At 44.2% G+C, this 16,230-nt stretch overlaps 1 protein-coding gene across 9 annotated transcripts in view; it reads left to right on the top strand.

Moving 5' to 3' along the window:
- Positions 1 to 16,230, top strand: part of MFHAS1 (multifunctional ROCO family signaling regulator 1) — a 112,812-nt gene that overhangs the window by 82,497 nt on the left and 14,085 nt on the right. For 6 of the 9 annotated variants that reach the window (XM_086379692.1, XM_086379693.1, XM_086379696.1 and 3 more), the window contains one exon: positions 14,095 to 14,221. In XM_086379692.1, coding sequence (XP_086235818.1) covers positions 14,095 to 14,221 — 127 coding nt within the window. Of the gene's footprint in view, positions 1 to 10,737; positions 10,836 to 14,094; positions 14,222 to 16,230 lie in introns of all 9 variants that reach the window. The other 3 variants (XM_086379690.1, XM_086379689.1, XM_086379691.1) reach the window with 1 other exon arrangement.

Raw genomic sequence — 16,230 nt, 5'->3', positions numbered from 1 at the left:
TCCCCATCCTGAACCCCCCTGCCACCTCCCTCCCCATCCCATCCCTCTGGGTCATCCCAGTGCACCAGCCCTGAGCACCCTGTATCATGCATCAATCCTGGACTGGCAATCTATTTCACATATGATAAATATACATGTTTCAATGCTATTCTCTCAAATTATCTCACCCTAGCCTTCCCCCACAGAGTCCAAAAGACTGTTCTTTACATCTGTGTCTCTTTTGCTGTCTCGCATATAGGGTCATCGTTACCATATTTCTAAATTCCATATATATGCATTAATATACTGTATTGCTGTTTTTCTTTCTGACTTCACTCTGTATAATAGGCTCCAGTTTCATCCACCTCATTAGAACTGATTTAAATGTATTCTTTTTAATGACTAATACTCCATTGTGTATATGTACCACAACTTCCTTATCCATTCATCTGCCGATGGACATCTAGGTTGCTTCCATGTCCTGGCTATTGTAAACAGTGCTGCGATGAACATTGGGGTACACGTGTATCTTTCGATTCTGGTTTCCTCAGTGTGTATGCCCAGCAGTGGGATTGCTGGGTCATAAGGCAGTTCTGTTTACACTTTTTTAAGGAATCTCCACACTGTTCTCCATAGTGACTGTACTAGTTTGCATTCCCACCAACAGTGTAAGAGGGTTCCCTTTTCTCCACACCCTCTCGAGCATTTATTGCTTGTAGTCTTTTTGATAGCAGCCATTCTGATCAGCGTGAGATGGTACCTCATTGTGGTTTTGATTTGCATTTCTCTGATAATGAGTGATGTTGAGCATCTTTTCATGTGTTTGTTAGCCATCTGTATGTCTTCTTTGGAGAAATGTCTGTTTAGTTCTTTGGCCCATTTTTTTGTGATATAAGTCAGTCTTTTATTTCACCATTTTTTGCTCTTTCCAAACTCCAGATTCTGGAAACCTCTCTGGAGGAATTCTTCTACATATTAGTAAGTGCCATGGGAGCCACATTCACCTGCTGTCCCAGGATGTTTATCCTGGCCCCCAGGAATGTGTGTCTGATAGGGCCTCACACTTCAAAGGGGAACCTTCTTCAAGTTTCTCCCTGGCATCTCATCCCAATGCTGGGGTAGACACTTGGGCAAGAAAACTCCCTGGGGACCCTAGGACTCTATCAGCAGGTGAAGAGACAGAAAAACATCCTGGAGGAGGAGAAGAGGATGGGGGCTCTTGTTTCACTACAAGTAATGGAAATGGGGGGGGGCGGTGTAGAAGTGGTAATTTCAAAGTTTTGAGTGTGAGGAAGAATGGTGCAGAGGGTAGCATGTGTGCAAATAAAAACAAAAAAATGAAGAAAAAGGAAAAAAAGACATTAAGAAGAGGAAGTGTACACTTGTGAGGGAAGATCTGCAAAGAAATTTTGTCAGCCGTTTTTTTTCCCTCCTTGGTTGAACTTTTGCCAAATGCTTGATCTGAGGTCCCAGCTCTTTTGATCCAGAAGAGACCTGTGTGATGATCCATCCAGGAGGCGCCTTGGACCAAATGCCATTCTTCTTAGTGGAGCATACCTGAGACGCTTAGTCACCTCCTTCTGTCCCTCAAACAAAAAGCTTTATGTAATTAAAAGCAAACATAACTATGAGGACAATCATCTTCTGTCCCGAATTGGGTTAAACAAGGAAAGGCTGGGTCTGTCTGCTCCCAGGGGAGCACTGGGCAAAAAAGGAAAAATTCAAAGTGTGCGTCATCTGTGCCCCGATTTGCAGGGGAGGCTTGGCTTCCATTGAATTACTCATCAGGAGTGTCTGAGGGCTTCACAGGTTAGCATCATTTTTATTGAATTGAATGCGTCAAAGAAGGCATCAGGAGCGTGGTCTTTGTTTTTCCTTCTGCGTGTAACCGTCACCACTGTTACCACCTTGGAGGGTGCTGGGAAGAAGCTGAAGTGTTGAAATTTTGTTTGTTCAGTGCAGCCTAATGACAGGCCATGCAAACTCGCTGAAGGTAGGTACTGAGTTGTACCGTAGTTCAAGGTCATCTCTAAGAACCCCAGATGGCCTGCTTTTGTAGGCTTGTTGTAGGTTGTACTCTCTTAATGATAAGACTTTAAAATTGTCCCCAAAGCTTCAAGGCACAGAAGGGCATTTCTGAGTGATTTTTTTTTAAAACAAAGTCCCAGCATTGAGAATCAAAACTGGAGAATGCAACAGATCTTGGAGACAGAAATGCCTTTACACTGTTAACTTGCCTAGAACTCACTGGGTTCCGACATTTTGAAGAATGACATGACTAAATGGTGAAATGAAAACAGTTCTGGAAGAGATTCACAGTGTCTGATGGTGTGAGTTTTTGCAGCTGCCTTTGGAATTCATAACTTAGGATGTGTCCGATTATTAAGTGGTCCGATCAGTCTATTTCCAAAAGGAACAAATTGAGCCAAAAGCAAAGTGTTCACGGGAGGAATGCAGAATCCCTGAAGTTTAGGGAACCCTTCTTGGAGTCTCAGAGTGCCCTAAGAGTGTATGGTATGGCGAGGTGCCGGACGAGAGCTGTGGGCACCCCAGCTGACTTCCCTGTGACCAAGCAGAAAGACGCCTGCTGAATCGAGGGGTACCCCAGTTTCCTGGCGAGTTCAGCAGTAACTCCCAGGAGACCTCCCCGGAGTGTTTTGAGGGTGGCCTAGCTGGCTTTCTCATTAACTCAGCAGCACCCAGTGGGGGCAGCTTTTCAGGGACTCCAGTTGGCGCCCCCATCTAGCCTCATTTCAACAGCATGCTCCCCACCTTCCCCCACAAGACAGCTTCCTGGGGAATTTTGTCAGCACCCAGAGGACAGTCTGCTTCTGGCTTCGGCCACCTGACTGTGAACTAGTCTGGCCTGGGCAGCCCAGCGGGCTTCTCCCCAGTCCAGGGACTACACCCCACCCCACCCCAGCTCATGAGGTCTGACTCTTGGCCTGACCGGTGGCTCCCCCATGTCCAAGCCCTTCTTCCTTGGCTCTTCTCCCTCAGCCTTGGCATATTCTTTAGAATTCTCTTTCCCCTTGGTAGTGAATCCCTTGTAATAGGTTAATAATTATTTATATTAAACCTTAGTCTGTGGTTTCTGTCTCCTGAGTAGGCTGAACCATAGAGCCAGTAAATCTTAGCCAAGACAGGAACTAAGGCTAATTCCAGAACCCAACTGCTTTGTATCATTTCTCTGCGATCAGCAGTTTCATATACACTGAGGTGATTATTGTGATTAAAGTGCTTTAGACTGATTTATTTTTGTCTTTTTAAATTTTTATTGGCGTATAATTGATTTACAATGTTGGTTAGTTTCAGGTCTATAGCAAAGTGAACCAGTTATACATATATTTACTGTTTTTTATATTCTTTTCCCGTATAGAGTATTAGAGTACTGAGTAGAGTTCCCTGTGCTATACAGTAGGTCTTATTAATTATCTTTATACAATAATAGAGTGTATATGTTAATCCCAAACTTCCAGTTTATCCTTCCCCCTGGTAACCATAAGTTTGTTTTCTACATCTGTAACTCTGCCTCTGTTTTGTGAATAAGTTCATTTGTAATATTTTTTTTGGCTCTGTATATATAAGTGATGTTGTCTTTTTCTGACTTCACTGTGTATGACAGTCTCTAGGTCCATCCATGTTACTACAAATGGCATTATTTCATTTTTTTATGGCAGTAATATTCCCTTGTATATATGTACCACATCTTCTTTAGCTACTCCTCTGTCAGTGGACATTTCAATCGCTTCCATGTCTTGGCTATTGTAAATAGTGCTGCAGAAAGCACTGGGGTGCTTGTTATCTTTTGCAATTATGGTTTTGTCTGGGTCTAAGTGTAGGAGTCGGACTGCTGGGTGATAGGGTAGTTCTATTTTTAGTTTTTAAGGAAATTACATACTGTTCTCCATAGTGGCTGTACCAATTTACATTCCCACCAACAGTGTAGGAAGGTTCCCTTTTCTCCACACCCTCTCTAGCATTTACCGTTCGTAGATTTTTTGATGATGGCCAATCTGACTGATGTGAGGTGATACCTCATTGTATTAATAGTTTTGACTTGCATAGCTCTAATAATTAGTGATGTTGAATATCTTTTCATGGGCTTTTTGGCCATCTGTATTGTCTTCTTTGTTGAGATGTCTCCTTGCTGCTAAGTCGCTTCAGTCATGTCCAACTCTGTGCGACCCCATAGACGGCAGCCCACCAGGCTCCCCCGACCCTGGGATTCTCCAGGCAAGAACATTGGAGTGGGTTGCCATTTCCTTCTCCGATGCATGAAAGTGAAAAGTGAAGTCGCTCGGTCGTGTCTGACCCTTAGCAACCCCATGGACTGCAGCCCACCAGGCTCCTCCAGCCAAGGGAATTTCCAGGCAAGAGTACTGGAGTGGGTTGCCATTTCCTTCTCCGATGCATGAAAGTGAAAAGTGAAGTCAGTCAGTCGTGTCTGACCCTTAGCAACCCCATGGACTGCAGCCCACCAGGCTCCTCCAACCATGGGAGTTTCCAGGCAAGAGTATTGGAGTGGGTTGCCATTTCCTTCTCCAGGGGATCTTCCCAACCTAGGCATCAAACCCGGGTCTCCTGCATTGGAGGCAGACGCTTTAACCTCTGAGCCACCAGGGAAGTGTCTCCTCAGACCTGCCCATTTTTTGATTGGGTTGTTTTTTATATTGAGCTACATGAGCTGTTTGTATATTTTGGAGACTAATCCCCTGTCAGTTGCTTCGTTTGCAGTTCATCACATCGGCCTCCAGGGCCTTTGTGCTGGGCTCCTTTCTCTTTTTTGTCTTCTAAGCCTTGTGATCTTTCATTCACTCACGCACTCCTCCATCTACCCACCTGTTCACTGTAGCAGTCAGACACAGAGCCTTAGAGCTGGAAAAAACTCAGAGATGAACAAGGCCCTCACCTCAATTCTGTTTTTCGGGTGTTGGAGGTACAACATAACTCACAGCTTCTTAGAAAATTGTTTCTGGTTGTGGGTCCCATTTCCACCTCCCATTCTTTCCCTAGGCCTCTTCAGTCACACAGCCGTCCCCACCTTCTCCCGTCACCTCCAAACCCAGTGGCTCCATGTCTGCTGTTACTTTACTTGTCCACCCAGCCGAATTTGGTACAGCTGGTCACCCTCTTTTTTTGAAGGGGTCTGGTTTCTTTTGTGAAGCCACGTTCTCCTGCCTCGTGGCAGCTCCTGACTGGCCTCTCTTCTTTCAGCCATCAGCTAGGAGCACCCCAGGCTCCGTCTCCAGTTCTTTCGCTTCTCTATCTACTCACTTTCCTGGGTGACCCCATTCACTTTTATGCCTTTACCAATCGCATGTTTGCTGATTTCTTCCGAATCTTTACCTCCAGCCTTAACCTTTACCCCAAAGTCCAGAATTGAACAAGTAGTTGCACACTTACCGTGTGTGTCTAACAGTCAGATCTAACTTGACCATAAGAGAGCTCCTAATTTCTCCCCTTCCCACAAGTCACTTCTCTCTCAGTCTCACAAGTAGTACCACCAGCTGTCATCTTCTCAGACCAAAGATTTGGAGTTATCCTTGGTTATTCTCCACCTCTTACCTCCACATCCAAGTCACTGGAAGTCCTGCTGACTGCCTACAGAACACAGCAGTCTCTCCATCTCTGTGGGCTCCTCTCCAGACCAGGCCTCTACCACCTCTCACCTGGGATCATCTGTGAGCCTCCTCAAGTCCCCCTGCCTTTATTTTGCTGTCCTTACACAGCAGCCAGAGTGATCTTCTCAGATCAGATGCCATTCAGTTCAGTTCAGTTGCTCAGTTGTGTCCAATTCTGTGACCCCATGAATCGCAGCACGCCAGGCCTCCCTGTCCATCACCAACTCCCGGAGTTCACTCAGACTCACGTCCATCGAGTCGGTGATGCCATCCAGCCACCTCATCCTGTGTTGTCCCCTTCTCCTCCTGCCCCCAATCCCTCCCAGCATCAGAGTCTTTTCCAATGAGTCAACTCTTCGCATGAGGTGGCCAAAGTACTGGAGTTTCAGCTTTAGCATCAGTCCTTCCAAAGAACACCCAGGACTGTTCTCCTTCAGAATGGACTGGTTGGATCTCCTTGCACTTAAAACCTTCAGCATGGCTCTTTACCACTTAGAATAAAGACCAAACATTTACCCCTGGTCTGCAGAGTCCCCAGTGTCTGGGCCTCACTCCCTTCCTTCCTCCTCTTGTCATGCTTCTCTTTCACCCCACAATCTAGACTCTTCTCTGGGCAACCAAGCATCTTCTACTTTCATGATTTTGCATTAGTGGTTTCCTCTGCCTGGAACGTTCTTCCCATGGTTTGCTTCTCCTCATCATTTAGATTTCAGCTTTAACGTCACCACCTCGGGGAGGTGTCTCAGGCAACCCAGTCACTCTCTCTCTCATTACCCTGTTTTAATGATCTGTGTAATGAGGTTTTAAGTAGTTATGCAGTTTTTTTCTTACCAATCTTCCTCCTAGACTCTAAGCTTTATGAAATCAGGGACTGCTGTCTACCTTATTTCCTGCTGTTCTCTCAGAGTCTCTGGTGTTGCCTGTCTGGCATTAATTGGTGGTGGTTATGTACCTGTTGAATGAATGGTGAACTTAGTAGCAGAACCAGACCTAGGACATAAATTTTCCTCTTTTGTTTCATATCTAATTTATACCAGGATTTCTTTTGCCAGTAAAGTCTTTCCTGCCTGTTAAGTTATTGTGTCTCCTGTATACTTAAAGGTTATGTTAGGATTTCCAAAAACAATTCCAAAGCCACATTACCGTTTTGATTTTAAATTTACTTATAAATTTCACTTTTCATTTAAATATGATAGAAAAGACCACGTTCAGTGACATTTTGTGACCTATATCCCTTGGTTTTAAAACTTTTTTCCCATTTATTCCAATTGGTTATTATAAAATGGCCCTTTAAGATACTTTTGTAAGTTTGGAAAAGCAAGTTTCCATAGTTGTGCATGGTTTTTACCTCGTGATAAGGATGTTGGCTGGTGATGGGTCCAATCCTGGGCTTGGGGATAGAGGGACCAGGTCTGTTGTTGCTCGTGACATGGACTCACTGTGTTACTTCCTACATGTCAGTTTCTCTTCTTAAAAAGTCATCAATTCATCATCACAATGGATTTTTTTAAAATCAAGACTACCAAAATGTACAACCAACTCTATTGCTTCGGAGCAGCTGCCCACCTGGAGCCTCCCAGCTACTGTGCTGCGAAGAGGCTCAGCTCTGGGGACCCTCCCCTGAGACAGAATCAGGCAGCCAGACCTGCAAAAGCTGGTTTACTGGGAACCAACAGGTATCGAGAGCTCGCTTCTGCTCCCTTCTCTCATGCTCTTGAGTGTGCACAGTGGCATGTTTCTATTATGTTTTTATTCAAGTGCACTTGATTTACAATTTATGTTAGTTTCAAGTATACAGTGTAGTGATTCATTCTTTAGATTATACTCCATTATATGTTATGAGATAATGGTTATAATTCCCAGGGCTTACAGTATATCCTTGTTGCTTATCTAGTTTATGTATATTATTTTGTATCTATTAATCTCCTACTCTTAAATTGTCCCTCCCCGTTCCCTCTGGTAACCACTAGCTTGTTTTCTGTACCTGTGAGTGTTTCTGTTTTGCTATATACATTTGTTTGTATATTTTAGATTCCACATATAAGTGGTATCACACAGTATTTGTTTTTCATTCTCTGACTTATTTCACTAAAGCAGAATATTTTCTAGGTCCACTGATGTAGCTGCAAATGGCAATGTTCCATTCTTTTTTATGATCAAGTAACATTCCATTGTGTGTATACACGGAATCTTCTTTATCCAATTACTGGTGATGGGCTCCTGGGTTGCTTTCATATCTTAGCCATTTTAAACATTGCTGCTATGAAAATTCGGTGCATGTATCTTTTCAAATTAGTGTTTTCCCAGATACATACCCAGGAATGGAAATACTGAATCATTGGGTAGTTCTATGTTTAATTTTTTGAGGAACCTCTATGCTGTTTTCCATAGTGGCTGCACTAACTTACTTTTTCAGTGTTTACTCCTCCTGTGTATATACTTTCTAGGTTTTATTCTGTTTTAAGACAAGATGTCCTTTTATTTTTTTCTGGCTCTCGTCTTCCATATAAAAGTGACCGTGGAGTTCTCGCATCTTTGCTTCTCTGATAACTCTGTGGGCTTGCAGAGTGGGAGCCTTCCTGCTCATGGGTTTCCGAGGATGCTGCCTTTGCCCTGAGGGGATGTGGGAACATGTATTTGTGTATCACTGCGCCTCATCCAGAGTCACGTTTAATTAAAAGACCGCAGTGGACTTTGGGCGGTGAAGGAGTGAACTTTAGACTATTCCAGCTCTAAGAGGCCTTGAAATCTAGATAGTTCCTTGTTTAATAGAACTTATATAATTGCTTATTTTAAAATTTCCAGGCCACTTTTTCTGTTTTGAGGGATGTTCATAACTCAGAACTTCCTGGATCAGGAAGCGGATTTTATTCGCATGGAAAAAGGCAGGTTTGGGCCTTTTGAAATGTGGTTTGGGTCATCAGAGTGATACACTTTCAGTATTTTGCATAATGTGCCAATATTTGTGAATTCTGATGATAAGCAAAAAAAAGACAAGCTCATTTCACTTATCTCCTGTTGTTTAAAAGTCATAATAAAACTTGATTTTCTATCCTTTCACAGGGAAAAAACAGCTGATGAGAGTTCAGTAGCATTTGAACACCAGAAATCTTGAGACAGAGTAATTAAGAATAGCTTTTCATAACTTTAATGGGCACAAAGAGACTGTAGACTTTAGCCTCAGGGGATGCAGTGGTCTGCTGATCTGGCCAGATTTCTGCTTCTTCAGGAAGACTGTATGAAGACCCTACATGAATAGAAAATTGCCAACAGAGGAGAAAGCACCAGCATTTCAAGCTGGCACCTCCCATCAGTGTGAAGCACACTTGGTCTTTTACTTAATTGACTCAAGCATAGAAATAAATTACCTGAGAGCCTTTAGGCCTGAATGACCCATTTCCCTCCAAATCCATGTGTGTTCCTTATCAGTATATGTTTCCAATGAGAATACACTTTCAAATTTACTTTCTACATAGAAATATCAGTCTGTTTTTATTGACTACAGAGATTTCTGTCTTCTGAACTGTGTCGTACTTTTTAATCATCTCCCCCTCATTGAATATTTGAGACGGTTACTAAGTTTTCAGTGTTTTATATGACTACAGAGAATTCTGTCTGCTGAATTGTGTCATAATTTTTAATCATTTCCTCTTTGTTGAACATTTGAGAAGGTTACCAAGTTTTCACTGTTATATAAACAGTGTTGCTATGAACAGTCATTGTATAATTTTTGCCAGAAAGAAAGACCCATTCCTTGAAGCAAACCCCTAAAAATGGAAATATACCAGGTCACATGTATATTTATCCTTACTCTGTTGGTAACACATTTTCTGTGAATATAACATTTCATTTTGCAGTTCCTACCAACTTTGGAATTTCTTTTTATTAGCGTTTGCTAGCAATAACAGATGCATCATGAATCTAAAATTGCCACACTTCCAGGTCTTTTCCAGTCCTGCAAATCAGGACTGTCCTTATTAGTATGTCCTTCGCATTCATTCTCTAGCATCTCATAACTTCCTTTGGGGCACCTTTGGGGCACCCACAGTTAGTACATTGTTCTTCTTTTCATGTACTTGATTCTCTCCAATGCCTGAACCCTCTCCCTCAAGGTCTTGGCATTAGACTCCTGTATCCCTGCCCTGTTCACACTGTAAGATCTCCCTAAAGTGAAAGTCGCTCAGTCATATCCAACTCTTTGCAACCCCATGGACTATACAGTCCATGGAATTGTCCAGGCCAGAATACTGGAGTGGGTAGCCTTTCCTTTCTCCAGCAGATCTTCCTGACCAGGAATTGAACCTGGGTCTCCTGCATTGCAAGTGGATTCTTTACCAACTGAGCTATCAGAGAAGCCCCACTAATTAGATGCTCAACCAATAGCCCTGCTTTTGTTTGAAAATCAAGTTTGTGTTACGGAAATTTGAGCCAATTAGCTTCTATTTTAAGTAGCTAACACATTAGGAACCACTCTCTGTATTATTGATTAGTTTTGGGGGGTTTTTGGTGGGGGAGGAAAAGGCTATTTTTCTTCCTTTCTTAATTTAGCAACTGGGCACATTTTTTTTTTAATTTTATTTTATTTTTAAACTTTACATAATTGTATTAGTTTTGCCAAATATCAAAATGAATCCGCCACAGGTATACATGTGTTCCCCATCCTGAACCATTTCTTAAATCCTCAGAATCCTGGCCCTGTACAGTAGCTTGTTTGAGTGCACATGCGTCCTGGAGCTTGTGAGCAATTCTGTTTCTTGCTCTGTCTTCCACAGTTCAAGTGAAATCTTCATATGCATGAAATTTCTTGATGCCTTCAACTTTCCAACTGTTTCAGTGGCTGGCAGAGCTGCTGGGGTAGGACCCAAGCAAAATCAGTTACCTAGACCTTTCCTTTGTGAGTCTGGAAATCTGGGGCGGGGAGCATAAAGCTCTTGGTTTAGAGAAACTGATAGCCAGTGCTTAATAGTCAACTGCAAGTTATTTCAAATTCTCTGGCAAACTGGTCTTCTCACCAAAACCTGCAGTACCCCCAGCAAGGAAGCCAGCCATGCAGGAACCGCAGCCTGGGGCGGGGGTCTGTGCCCTGTGGGCTCAGAAGTTCAGTTGTGTCTGACTCTTTGCAACCCTTTTTTAGGACTATAGCCCACCACGCTCCTCTGACCATGGGGTTTTTCAGGCAAGAATACCGGAATGGGTTGTCATTTCCTCCTCCAGGGGATCTTCCAGACCCAGGTATTGAACCCGTATCTCCTGTGTTGCAGGTGGATTCTTTACCACTGAGAAATCGGGGAAGCCAGGGTAGGGGCTTACCGTCTGCATTTGTTATCCTGGGCTCTTAGGCAGCTGCAGGCAGAAGGAGCCAAGCCTGTGTGAAAATTCCAACTGGGAGAGAGTTCTCAGGGGAAGCCAGAGATCTCCAGTTTAGGTTCAAGCCTTGGGAGTAACCTTGGGACAGAAAGTAGAAACTGAAAATATCAGGTGAGGAAGCATGGGAGGGCGGCCCAGGAGTGGGGATGTTAACAGGCATGAGTGGTTCAGAACATCCTCTTGGGACAGTTGTAGCCCCATGGTACGTGGTCGGTTGGTTGGTTTAAAGTTCTCTGTAGGACTTGGAGCAAATCTGTTAAACTCAGAGAGCTTCTGACTCATAAAGTGGTATTTGGACTGATGCCTTCCAAGGCTCAGTCTGGTGTAACACACTTTTACTTTGGTTCATTTTATGACTTTGAGAGCATTTCATGTTTATGTTTTTAATTTTCATTTTTATAATTTGAGATTTTTTCCTGGCTGGTGTCAGATACCATGTATCCATGATACAAGCTGCTGCTAAGTCACTTCAGTTGTGTCCGACTCTGTGCGACCCCATAGACGGCAGCCCACCAGGCTCCCCTGTCCCTGGGATTCTACAGGCAAGAACACTGGAGTGGGTTGCCATTTCCTTCTGCAATGCATGAAAGTCAAAAGTGAAAGTGAAGTCGCTCAGTCGTGTCCGACTCTGTGCAACCCCATAGACGGCAGCCCACCAGGCTCCTCTGTCCATGGGATTTTCCAGGCAAGAGTACTGGAGTGGGTTGCCATACAAGCAAATGATGCTAAATTAACTTTTGTAGTCATTTGGTGTTTATATTAGTTTGGTTGTGTGTGCTCAGCCATTTTAGTCGTGTCTGCCTCTCTACGACCCCATGAACCATAACCCCCCAGGCTTCTTGGTCCATGGGATTCTCCAGGCAAGAATACTGGAGTGGGTTGCCACACCCTCCTGCAGGGGATCTTCCAGACCCAGGGATCAAACCTGCACCCCTTATGTCTCCTGCAAGCCCTTAGCTCGGTTAAGAAACTCAAATTACATTAGATTCATATTGTTCAAAGCCATATAAGAATGTTCAAACCAGGAAATAGTTGTCTTTCATAAGAGTACAAATACGTCAATACTTAGTTCATTACTGAATAATAGCATTTTTGGACTACTTTTCTACGAAAGATGTGTTCTGGAGTAAAGCAGCAGTCTCCACCTTGCGGGGGTGGGGGGGGGGAAGAGCCCCAGAGATGGGCTCCCCAGGTCACATTCCCCATTCAGTCCCTGCCTAGGCTTGACTCTAGGTACATCACATAACCTCCCTGCATATTAGCTTCCTCTTTTACAAAACAGCCTTCCCCCGTGGCTCAGATGGTAAAAAATCTGCCTGCAATGTGGGAGACTTGGGTTCAATCCCTGGGTCAGGAAGATCTCTCGGAAGAGGGCATGGCAACCGGCTACAGATTCTTACCTGGATAATTCCATGGACAGAGGAGCCTGGCCAGCTACAGTCCATGGAGTCTCAGAGTCAGATACAAGTGAGTAACTAACACTTTCACACTTTTTACTTTTGCAGAATGAGGATAAACCTTATAGTAACATTGTAAAGAGGAAATGACAGGTATATGTACAGCTGTCTGTTCAGTGCTGGGATATGGTTATGCTCTCTCAATGTGAGTTCTGCTGAAGGTGAGATGTTTAGATATATGGATTTTGAGGCAAAGGATTTTTAGTTTGTATCCTCACAGGTTGGCATACACTCTGGTTCCCTAGAATTTCAAATCAGTAATACAAGTGATGGCTGTCACAGAGTCAGTGTTTTATTTGCAGTAGCATCTTTCCCCAGTTGGCATATGATTGGTCTCTTTGGTTTATTTACTTTCTAAGTAGGGGGATTTGGCACCATTGTCCACCAAAATCTGTTTTTTGAAATTTTCTGAGCAAGAGCACCATGCTGACCATGAAAACAGAGAGAGATCAGGGTGCTCCTGGTTAAGTGGACGGTGGGGAGGAAACCAAAGGCACCGCTGGTCTTAGGGGGGATTTGATGATCTGGTTGGAGAGACCAACCAGGGCAGAGTACACAGATTTCCTTTGGGGCTTGTGGTAATCCAGTAAGTGAATTATCTGTTTTTACTGGCTCCCATGACTCATAAGAGAGCATTGTGTTGGTCCTTTCAAATCTGCACACCTACCCACCCAGGAAATCCTCTTGCCAGCTTGAAGCTGGGCTGTTTACCTTGATAACACACCTTTAGTTGAATGCCCTTCCAGATCATTAACGCAGGGCTTTGTTGCAAGGCTGCCGCGACTCCCATCTGCCCAGATCGTAATTATGAACGCCTCCTTGGCAGCTCTGCCTCTCTGGGGCTCCAGGGACCCTGGCTCAGTTTGCTGCGATGTCTAGATACAGATCTCTGGAGCCCGTCTGTGGAAAGGAAGGTGAGGAAAATAGCAGCAGATGCTGTCTTTGTCTGGAACGGTGGCCTCCCACCACCACCGTTAGCAGCTTGTCCACCTCACCGTGGAGAATGTTCTAAGGACAAAGCCTGTTTTGCTCTGATTGATTGATTGTTCTCTGACTCACTCCTCCTTCCTACCTCCCCTGTTCCCCCCACCCCCAAGTGCTGGATTCCTCTCTATGGTGGTCCAACTTGTGTTTGTTTTTTTAAACCTGTGTTTATTAATTGCTATAGCATGTAGCATGTGGGATCTTAGTTCCCCGGCCAGGGATTGAACCTGTGCCCCGTGCAGTGGAAGTGCAGAGTCTTAACCACTAGACCACCAGGGAAGTCACAGGGTAGTCTCATTTTTGAAGGCAAGTCTCATTCATTAGGGCTTCCCTGGTGGCTCAGATGGTAAAATCCGCCTGCAGTGCGGGAGACCTGGGTTTGATCCCTGGGTTGTAAAGATCCTGTGGAGGAGGGCATGGCAACCCACTCCAGTATTCTTGCCTGGAGGATCCCATGGACAGAGGAGCCTGGCGGGCTACAGCCCATGTTGTAGCAAAGAGTCGGACATGACCGAGAGAGTAAGCACAGCACAGATTTAGAGGTGTGCAGACACAAACATACACATGCATACGAAACACTGAAAGCTACTGGGATGATACCTTGTGAGTAGGTTCTCACAAGAACTTTCATACAAGCTATGTATACCCCACTCATTAACGCATGTTTCTCTCTCTGCCTGCAGGGGAGTTGCTGAGTCAGCCCAGACCAGAAGGAGTGGCAGAGATCATCTGCCCCAAGAACGGCAGCGAGCGAGTGAATGTTGCCTTGGTTTACCCACCCACACCAACTGTGATCAGCCCGTGTTCCAAGTGAGTTCTGACCCCATAGCCCCCGTCCCTCACTCTTGGACCTGCCTCAGTCACTGTGAGAACGAAAAGCCACGTTAAAGTACCTTTCATCAAACTCTGAAAAGCCCCCCTCCCGGGGCAGACCTAGTTTTCTGGGTGATAGCAAAACCATGGCTTATACAACAAACTAGAAACTTTCATGTTTTGTTATTTGTGGTTTTCTTTTGCTGATAAAAGTTAGAGCATTTTAAAATAGCTTTCTTGAGATATTATCCACCTATTATACAGCTCACTCATTTAAAGTATATGACTATTTTTTAGTATACTTGCAGATATAATGCAACTAAAGAGAGCAGTTTTTTCTTTTAATTCTGCCATTGTATCAGAAAACAGTGAGAGCTCATTAAGTAAGAAAAGCTGTAGAAAATCTGAAGTAGACCCCTTTCTTGCTTGCGGGTCTCTGATTCTCTATCAGTCCTGACAATCAGAGGCTGTGGTTTGCCCCCACCCTTCCCAAAATGGACTTAAAGACACAGAACATGCCCGTGTGAACTAACTTCCGTATACAATGTTAGCATTAAACTCACATGATGAATTTAGGTTAACTCATCTGTTTGGCTTTTTCTGTAGTGTTAAGAACCCAACAGCCCACTTTTACACTGAGATGAAATACCTTTCTTTCTATTGCAAATCTTGAAAAGTAGCAGTCCCTGGTCATCTGGGTGATATCAGCAAAGGATTCATGAAGGAAATTTCCATTTTTCTTCTTAGTTGACCATACAGAATTCTTTTTCCCCCCATATCTAAGCTTTGTGTAGGGAGGTTGGAAAGTTCACACTGGAGAATGGTGACCTGTCATGCATCTTGAGAAACTTGCTATCAGGCTGCATTCCTGAGAGCTTGTGTGATAGGAACTCATGTCTCTCGACCCTCCAAGTGTCTGCAGAGTGGGGGTCTGCAGGGGCTTTCTCATGCATTCACAGCTGCCCCCTTTTCTCTAAAGCAGCTGACTCATTAGACAGAACATCCCTAATCCATCTTTGCTGGAAAACATCACTGAACACCCAAGGGAAACTTCTCTCGGCTCTTCTCTTCAGAATGCTTTTGAAGGTTAACATGTACATAGTGGTAATTCATCACTAGTATATGAATAGTATATTGACCCTGTGAGACCTTGACGTGCTTCTTAGGATTACATAGTAACTAAGCAGGCATATTCTACAGCTTTTCTTATTTAATGACCATTCCCCTGCCCTGAGCATACCAAACAAAATGTTACCATTCTTTGAATTGGTCTCCGCTGGTCCCTCTCTTACAGATAGGGTGAGGATAAAGGGATCTTATAGAAACAGCAAGGTCTGGGATGGAGGGAAACGACTGTTCAGTAGATTCTGCCTGGGTATAGATTTTCCTGAGCCAGGAGAGATGGTAACCTGTTGTTTGTCATAGCTATGTGGCATTTAGTAGGCAAGATAGAGGTCGGAGTTAAAACATCCGTTTGTTCAGAAACCACAGTGGCACTGAGCTGCTGTTATCGGTGTCTTTTCATGGGCTCCTGATGTCCTGCAGAAATGCTATCAGCTCCCCTCTTACCCAGTTTCTCGTACCTGATACGAACAAGCAGCTTTAAAGTCTTGGGTAATCAGAGCCTCATGGCCTGAGACATCGGGATGCTGGAGGGGATACCTTTAGTGACTGACCTGCTGTTGACCCAGCTCTGTGAATAGTTTTGTTCTGAAATGGATTCTTTTAAAGGGGTCTCATAGAATGGATGGTAGGTTTAGAGGGTAACTCTCAATTCTAAATAAAGGAACATCCTGGAGAACAAAATGTAAACCAACAGGCCCTGCATGACCCAGTGTAGGCTCTAATTTACAAGTGGACAGCAGTGAACCAAATGTGGGAGATTTGGGGACCAATGAGGAAAACTGTCCCAGCAGATGGTCCTTAGGCCCACACAGCTTGGGTCTGAGCCTGAGAGTGAGACTTGGGGAGACTGGAGTTAGTGCCTGGGTTTTGCAACTCCAGCC

This window comes from Bos grunniens, chromosome 27 (assembly GCF_055505025.1).
Source record: "Bos grunniens cultivar Pamir isolate PY7600 chromosome 27, Bosgru_T2T1.0, whole genome shotgun sequence".
In the NCBI taxonomy this organism is placed as follows: Eukaryota; Metazoa; Chordata; class Mammalia; order Artiodactyla; family Bovidae; genus Bos; species Bos grunniens.
This window is presented reverse-complemented; position numbering and strand designations above follow the sequence as displayed.